At 39.7% G+C, this 9279-nt stretch overlaps 1 protein-coding gene and 1 non-coding gene across 2 annotated transcripts in view; both read left to right on the top strand.

Annotated features, from left to right (window-relative positions):
* Positions 1–426: 426 nt before the first annotated feature.
* Positions 427–497, top strand: trnag-gcc (transfer RNA glycine (anticodon GCC)). The gene has a single exon. It is a non-coding gene; the product is annotated as a tRNA-Gly (tRNA).
* Positions 498–6374: 5877 nt separating this feature from the next.
* The window catches only part of crcp (calcitonin gene-related peptide-receptor component protein), a 52321-nt gene continuing 49416 nt past the window's right edge, over positions 6375–9279 (top strand). The window contains exon 1 of the mRNA XM_028806744.2: positions 6375–6589. Within this exon, the coding sequence (XP_028662577.1) occupies positions 6582–6589 (8 nt within the window). The 5' untranslated portion in view covers positions 6375–6581. The remainder of the gene's footprint in view (positions 6590–9279) is intronic.

Here is a 9279-nt window from a genome sequence, read left to right as displayed (position 1 = left end):
AAATGGCCAGATATATTTTAGTAGGCACCAAAAGTTAACAGTTCTGCATGGTCCTTGTGTAAAAGTTACAAGATGTCTTGACCTCTGTAGATTGCGAGTCGCAGTATGGTGCACATCGTCAATGTAAAATACGCATGTCGTAACTGATGGAACTCCGAAAGTCTACCCAGCTGTATATTTCTCCGTATCGGATTAAGGTTTTAGTGTTGGAACAATCGAGCGTCATCGCAGGACCTCGACAAGCACGGGGAATTTTAGCACTCTTTGACTGTCGTGGTGCTTTTCATCCAATTACTCGTTTCACAAAAGTTCTATCTCGGTGTTGACTGTACAGCCGAAAAGCTAGAAAGTGTGCCTTTCAAGAAGTGGAGGAAAATATTAGGACTGCCAATTGGAAAGGAATAGGGAGAAAGTTAAGAGTATCGAGCATTGGTGGTTCAGTGGTAGAATTCTCGCCTGCCACGCGGGAGGCCCGGGTTCGATTCCCGGCCAATGCAGAATTTTTTTTTCTCCTTAATGTACTGTTGAAAGGTTGTAGATTGAAATCTGAACAACTCTCCAATTTTTATTTAGTTGCATTTCTTAATTAAGTGTAAAGGGTTTGAGTTGTAATTGTTCAAAACGGTATTCGAGTGAAATTCGTCTCGGTCAGAAATTGAGTAGCACGTTTTTAATCGCAAGTTAATGTAGTTTGAATACGCATTCGTCCCGTTTTGGCTGCTTAATGTAAATGAAATTTAGCACTCGTTTGACCCTCTTTCGCTCAAGGTTCTAGCAAACTGCGTTTAGACTACGCTGTGCTTGGCGCTTCGCGAATGAGGTGTAAAAGGTTCTGTTTGATATGACACGGAAAAATCTAGCTGGAGTCATGCAACTGGTACATGGTTAATATTTCACGTTAATACAAAATAATGAAGTGACGTAAAAGACTTCATTTACTTCAAAACAGGAGATCGTTTGGACGAAAGGTTGTGAAGAAAACTTCCGGTGATGAACACTAACGTATCAAAGTAAAAGCACCTACGAATCCCGAATTATTTGATGGAATTCACATTTTCAAAAATTGCCCATTAAACGCCAATGATGAATATTGTAAAAAAAATGTATACTGGTTACTTAATTCACATTTTCAAAAATTGCCCATTAAACGCCAATGATGAATATTGTAAAAAAATGTATACTGGTTACTTTATATTTGTATTCGCATTTTTAATCTTGGAATGTGCGCAATTATTCATAGTAACCTGCCCAAACAATTGTAATTCTCGAAAGCTAACGAGCGATGGGCATAAGCCCTTCCTAGCAGCATCAAGTGCAAGTGAGGAGCAACCACTAAACAGCACTAGACCGATGCTGGATGTACAAATCGACACTCGCTTGTTCTGGTCTGATTTGGACTCGCCAGAAAACCAAACTTACTTTAGGTTGTTGGTAGCAATTTGGAATACCCGTAGAGTAAACGATCAAATTGTAAGGAGACCCTGTAAACTACACAAAATACCAAGACGCGGATTCGAACCCAGGATTCTGCAGTGTTCATTCCGACATCACATATTTTGTTTAGTTTTCAAAAGAGGCTGGAAAGCTTTGCAATATTTTGCATGCATCCTTCAGAATTAGCAAATGTCCACAATGTAGTCTGGTGTCAGAACTGTCAGTTGCCATAGCAACGCTCTGGAGCGATCTGCTAGCACGTGTTCAGTTTGACCTCGGAATGCGCGTGACGTGTGCGTTTTGGAAACAAAAATAGATTTGTGACAACATGGGAGGCAATAGCGCAACGTTTTTACTCGTACACCTAAAGCCCACAAATCTACATTTCTTCGTTGCTCTCAAAGAGATCATCAGTTGAAAAAAATTTATGGACCGATAATGAGGTTACTGAAAAGTCCAAAATGCAGGGTTGACAGGCATGCTTTTGTATCCTGCAGGAGCCAGGCAAGCGAAGTTGACATTTTTAAAAATGAGTAGTGTATAAAATGCATCAATTTATACGAGTACGTTGAATACACCTGTTATAAATTACTAGCTAGATTGTACTGGGCCATATGATTTGCATGTAATGCAGGGAGGATGTTTAATCCCACCACAGTGCCTTTTGGCGCTGTTGTACAAATTTGGAGAAACAAAAGGAAATCTAACGACTTGAGTGCATTCATTTGCTATTGTTTTTCAGTGCACTGTGCAACGTTGCCTGATAAAAATTAAAGTGGTTACAAAGAGTTAAAATGGTGTAATCACAGTAGTAAAGAACACGGGTAAGGTCCCTGCAGCAACTAGGTACATGTGCAGAGGAGTGGCTCTGGCAATTGCAGCACCCCTAAGTGTGGGCAATTTATAAAGGAACCAGACAGAGAAGGAAGGCCAGAACAGTACATTTCGTGCTGGCAGGTATTTGGAACAGAGGTCACTCTACAACCTTGCAGCCCAGAAATGTACCTTATAGATCCTATTCTCTGAAGGCCGCCTACAGCCTGGTGGTCCTGTAGACAAAGATGTCTGAGTGACCCCAGATCCAAAGTGTTTAAAAGTCTTGGCTCAAAAGTGACACTGTGAGGTGGTTTAAGAGTCACTTAAGGCTAGTGGTTCAATGATTCTAGAGTGTAAAGGCAAACTAGGACATAAGATCACTGGTAAGAGAAGGGGTTAGAACCTTGATATAGTATTGAAAACTGGGGAACAGCACCAATAAAGCCTGCGGGGCAGTTTTTTTTTATTCAGCTTCTTCTTTAGCATTCCTTGCTGTGTACACTGTATTTTCATTTTAAATACTCCCAATCTTTAAGACAGAAAGTTGTGTCCTTAGAAATGTTCTGGGTGGTGAGAAATACCAGAAAGTGGGCCTTATTACACATATTATTATTATTATTATATTGTTATTCTCCAGAATTAAAAAATACTCAACTACATTTAATTGATGTCAATTTATCACAAAGTATAATTATTTTATATTACCAAAGTGTTGAGCTAAGTTGTAAAGTTAGTTACATGGCAGCTCAGATTCAGCATACTGTATATGGTGTACTTTCTTTAAAATAGGTGCTGTTTTAACATACAAGTTCATTTTTGAATGAGTCATTTTTTATTCATCATTAATATATCCACTTGCTCCTTTTCAGGTGTGTGGGATCTAGATTAATTGTAACACTGAATCCTGGTTTGTGAGACAGCACTACTGACCACTGCACCCTGACTTAATTTTTTTTTATTAGATTTTTTAATCATTAGTTGATTTATTGTTCAGCCTTCTTTTTGCTTTGGATAATAATAATTACATTTATATGGCATTTTTTTAACTTGCTCAAGCACTTTACATAGCGGGGACCACATCAACTACCACCAATGTTCAGCATCCACTTGGATGAAACAACAGCAGCCATTTTTACACCATTTTTCTCACCACACAGTAGCTGTTAGGTGGTGATGTAGTGAGAGATAGCTGGCCCAGGAGACGGGACAATTAGGGGGCCAGAATGAACAGTTATGGTGGGCAGTTTAGGACATCAAGAAACACCCTACTCTTTGAAAGATGCCCTCAAGAGATTTTACGACCACAGGGAGTCAGTCGGTACCTCTTCTTTTACAGCTCCAGCGGAGAGGTGGCACCAATTTTTACAGCACGTTGTCCCCAGCACTGCACTGATGAAGGGGCCGTAGCTGCCTCGAATGCGTGCATTTGTAATCTATTAGCTAATAAAAGGTGTCATTTCACCCTACTTTCTCCTGTATCAATCTGTGGCTAACATGGTACAACAGTCTACTGCTTTGGATGTGTGAGGGAATTGTTATATTTCCTGAGCTTCAGTAAAATGTTGGGTTCCCCAATGGGAGAAATAAAGTTTTGTCTTGTCACCTTGCAAATGCAGGTAATGCTTTTATCTCTTTATTTTTATATCAAAATAGTTACTAATGAAATTTTACATTAATGTTATACAGTGTATTTGTGTTGCATTGAATGAACTTGAATATTTTTGTTTAGTGTTTGATGTACATTTACATTTAGTTTAATTTGCTTAGCAGACACTTTTATGTAAAGCAACTTTCAAACGTTATAAAGTAACATCAGTCTGGGGGACTGGTAACTTACAGGAGAAGGTTACAAAATTCATCATCACAACTGGAGAGTTTAGAAAAAAGAACACATAAGTGAGTTCCATCCATCCATCCATTTTCCAACCCGCTGAATCCGAACACAGGGTCACGGGGGTCTGCTGGAGCCAATCCCAGCCAACACAGGGCACAAGGCAGGAAACAATCCTGGGCAGGGTGCCAACCCACCGCAGACATGAGTTATCAATTAAAAAAAAAACTAATATGTTCACACTTGTCTCTGTGTTGTTTTTGCCAGTTATTGCATGTTATGTGTGCACACACACCTTGTAATGATAAAGAGTCTCTTGTATGGTAGGTTCCCGCTCCAGCACCCCACAATTTTCAACTGGATTAGAGAACTAGAAAATGGAAGCATGGGATGACTGTTGTAATCATATGAAACATTTTATCATATAAAATTGTCTTGTTTAGAACAGAGAATCTGTACTATTGTCTCTATAAAATAAAGAGTGAACTGGAATGGACATCTACAATTTCGATTCAATTAATAAACAAGCAGGAGTGACTACAGTGTATAGTACTGGTCTATAGATTCAAGTGGCACGGAGTCATGTCATTCAGAGGGATTATGTTGGTTTTCATAAAGCAGATAGATATGACAGGCAGGGATGGTCTGTGAATACAGGGTTTAGTTAATTCTGTTTTACCACGTTGGGCCCTCAACATAACAATTTTGCATTTATATGAAAAGGTGCAGAGTTCTTTTAAGCAGGAAATGTGTTCACGTCTACTTATATTATTCAATTCCTACTAATGTTCACTGTTCACAATTGGAGCTTGAAAGTAGTGAAACTGAAAAACATCTCCCTGTAGCCTGGTAAAGGATGCTTCCACCATTACACCTTTTTTATGTACACAAGAATTATTTATGAATGCTTTAAATTACCTTGTTTCTTTTTTAAATTGGCTCCTCCTGACTTGCGGGTAAGTGAAGACCCTGATATATGATAAACTGTTTGACCTGTTTTGATGTCTAGTTATACAGTACATCAAGTTTTTCAGGGTTCTCCCCTAATTTTTACCCTATAAACATTAAAAAAAACCTCTCATTTAAGGCCATTTTTGGACCATATTTTGTGCAGGAAATGACACCCTTATAGGATAGAGTAATAGATGTTTTGTGCAAACCTGATCAGAACGACTTGAAGCTGTGTGGGCCTCGTCAAACGAGCACAGGTGTTCAGTCCCTAATGGGATACAAGGGGTCAAAGTTACTCCTTCTCACAAAACTTCAAAAAAATGGAGATCAGTAATACAGGCACCGGTGTATTCACCGGTGGACCTAGCCCTCCTGGAGGGGTTACAAATAACAGATTTCAAATGTAAGCTTGTGGGTATTGTTTTAGACTATTATATTTGCAAATATGATATTATTTTGATACTTTTGTAGGCATCTAGCCCTCTGTGGTCCTCTATCAGAGGGTTAAAATAACACATTTGTGCCACAATTGAGAATATTAGACTCCAGTAGTTTAAACTGCAGCTCCCATTTTAATATTTCAAATCTCTGATGCAACTATTCTTGTTTATTATGTACTGCTACCTCATGAAGTAAATCATGACATTTCTTATGAACACCACTTGGCTTGCTCCAATTCACACTTTATTTTATTTTCCTCAAACTCTTCCAAGCTTTGCACCACTGTGTCAGTATCCAGGGATGGCACTTGCCTTTGTCTCCAGTGTAATCCAATAAACGGGTTTTTAAAAAGATGGATGAATGTCGTTTTCCACCCTGGGTCATCCATATCCATCCATCCATTTTCTTAAAGGGCTGAGTCGCCGGGCAGATGGAACCTTTTCCAGCAAGCACAGGGCACATGCAGGAACAGCACACATATTTTTTTATGACTCTCCCAGTAGGAATAATTAGATATTGATATTCTATAAAATTGTAGCAATACCCAGATGTGATAATAAAAGTTAATTTTCCTTAACGAGACGACCTCATTTTTCATCAAGTTTTTGACTCGACTGTAGATTGCCTCCCCGTCCGGGATTTCTACTTGCTTTGCTTCTGATACTGTAGGATGAGATTTAGTCTACCGCCGCAAAAGTATTAAGCAGCTTCGGTCGTTAGTGGCTGGGTGAATATTTTAACTTTTTGAAATCGTGACTTCCCCGCTGTGAACCGCAAAGGCATCGTGAGCTCTCTCTCACTGCGCGACACACGGGATTACTCTGACGCGAAATCCGTGATTTGATGTCCTGAATTAAAGTCACGTTCGTGACTCATCCCGCTGAGCAGCCGCGCTTCGTGAAATGCCGCAGGCGTGCGCCTGTGATCGTGGACTACTTGAAGCATGCAATATCTAGCGCGTGACTATTAAGTTTTCATGAATTTGGTTTGTAAGAATAACTAATAGAATTATGTGAAGTGTCCTATATTTTAAAAGTAGGAACCATTTACAAGAGAGGCAAAGGTAGAGGGGGGACCATATTGTCTGGTTGCGCCAACGAGAAGCAGCATGGAAGTGTGAGTGTATTTCTTTTATTCATCTAGTTGGGTGTTTGTTTTCTTTAAGCTAAAACCCGCGACTCTTACTGTATTTTGTTGTTAGATTTCTGATAAAAGAACTGACAGCTGATGCAAGTCTATCGCCTCTAAGCGAAAAATTGATGGATTTGTAGAAACCAGAAAGTAGGACAAGAAGCGTCTGCCAGTGATATTGAAAAGCAGTACACATTATTTTTTTTTAACCCATTTGTCCATTATAAGGATGACTGAACACGGGACAGGATCCATTTCTCCAGGGCACATTCACTGCAGAGTCGTTCTAGTGTTGTTGTAAGAGATGTGAAAATAAACCGGGGAAAAAAATATCACACAGATAAGAGATGTGTGAGCAAACTCCACATATGTAGCGCTGGGGTTCGATCTACAAAGTCGTGAAACAGCAGCTATACTAACTGCTCAGATAGCAATACTGTATGCTGGAATTCATGAGATTTGAAGAGATCTTTTTAAAACGTTTTGCAAATCCCGCCCCCTAAAGTACTGCACTTCGCCAATCATTCATTCCCAAAATCACTTATTCCAATACTGTACAGCATATTGTTTCCTGCCTTGTGCCCTGTGTTGGCTGGGATTCGGCTCCAGCAGACCCCCGTGACCCTGTGTTCGGATTCAGCGGGTTGGAAAATGGATGGATATGTATAATGGAGTGGTGCCTTCCTACTGGCTAGTGAGCGCTCCCTCAATTTTAGTCTGAAATTATGGCCTAGTTGTTTACATATATATTTTTTTACAACTGAATCACAGATTAAACGATTTACAGTGGAGATGCCGGGCGTCACTCAAATGACCGCCTATAAATTTTTGTGTAGAGTTTCGGGCAGAAAAGACCAAGAGAGAAGGTCGATGAAACGATCGCGTGTCCGCGGGCTCAAATAACCAAAGGGGACGTCTAAACCCCAAGCCCCCAGAATGAAAAGGCTGAGCACTATAATTTAATAATAAGGTTTTAAACCGCTTCGTTAAATGGCCGCAATGGTTAAAATGCGACAAACTCCCTGTTAAGGAGTTCTGTTCATCAAATTACCCAGGGGGGCTGTGGTGGTCTTAATCCGTCCTAGATTAGTGCGCAATAGGTGACATTCCTTGTTATGGCGCTACAACCCAGTATGAAAAATATTGTTTTTTTAAATCAAAAATGTTTTTCACATCTATGGGGTTTATAACTTATGATCATTATTATCAAAAATATTTATCTCTTATATATCTCATTGTTTTACATGGTACTAGATAGTGGCGTGTTACGTGATGTTTGGACATTAAAAGTACGAACTACTCTCTAAATGTAATACTGCTAAGAAGCCATGGTGCAAAATACAGAGCTACTCTGCCTCTACTGAATGAGCTCTTTTGAAAGGATCGTTTTATGGGGGGATCACAAAAAATAGTTAAGTGATCGTTTAAGTTTTAAGTAAAGATAAAGATACACAATCAACTCTTTTTTTCACATTATGTCAGTGTAGGCTACAATTTAGAGTGACAATATTCCGTTTTTCAAAAAACGGACTGAGGGTCAACACTCAAGACATTTTCTAATCAAAAATTCAATTAATAATCTCATAGTGTTCATTACACCTCTCTTCCACTGTGGCAAGAAAGGAAAAAAAATAGCCCTCTGTTAAACTTATTTTTTTCCCCTTTTCTCACAAGTAACACAGCTCTCCTTCTAGCTGTCAAGTGATTAATGGCATCTCTGTCTTAAGGGCGAGATGGGGCTCAGTGCAGCCTGCAGAATGGGGAGAAGATGGATGTTTGGGGAGGAGCAGAATGTTGGTGATGCATCATCACAAACCATTTTCATTGGTCATTCCTTAGCAGATTATCTTGTAGCACATATTTAACAGTGTTTTATGCAAAGATCCATACACCTTTTGTAATTTATAATCCATCCATCCTCTTCCACTTATCCGAGGTCAGGTCGCGGGGGCAGCAGCTTGAGCAGAGATGCCCAGACTTCCCTCTCCACGGCCACTTCTTCTAGCTCTTCCGGGAGAATCCCAAGGCATTCCCAGGCCAGCCGAGAGACATAGTCCCTCCAGCATGTCCTGGGTCTTCCCTGGGGCCTCCTCCTGGTTAGATGTGCCCGGAACACCTCCCCAGGGAGGCGTCCAGGAGGCATCCTGATCAGATGCCGAAGCCACCTCATCTGACTCCTCTCGATGCGGAAGAGCAGCGGCTCTACTCTGAGCCCCTCCCGGATGACTGAGCTTCTCACCCTATCTTTAAGGGTAATTTAAGATAGGGTAATTTATAATGCTGATAAATAATCAGTTTCTTATAACATTATATGCCTCATCATATCACATCCTTCCTTTACACTGTCATTCACCCAATGTAACTTCACCAATTCAAATATTATTTCTAGAAAGCTTTCAAATCAATGTCATAGTACTGTCTAAATAAATAGGTTCCCCTGGCAGTCTATCACATACATGTAATGCTGTGTCAAGATCTGTTTGTAATATACAATTAGCCCCAAAAATACAAAATACATTTTGAAGTTTGTATTTTAATATATTATAAAACCTGTTAAATCTCGAAGGTGTCAGGCAGGAAAAAAAATTGCCTGAATGGATTATTAATTTGTCAGAACATATTTTTATTTTTCATTTTTGACACCTAACAAGCCCCATACAAAACATTTAAGTGTG

This window comes from Erpetoichthys calabaricus, chromosome 8, assembly GCF_900747795.2.
Source record: "Erpetoichthys calabaricus chromosome 8, fErpCal1.3, whole genome shotgun sequence".
NCBI classification, from domain to species: Eukaryota; Metazoa; Chordata; class Cladistia; order Polypteriformes; family Polypteridae; genus Erpetoichthys; species Erpetoichthys calabaricus.
This window is presented reverse-complemented; position numbering and strand designations above follow the sequence as displayed.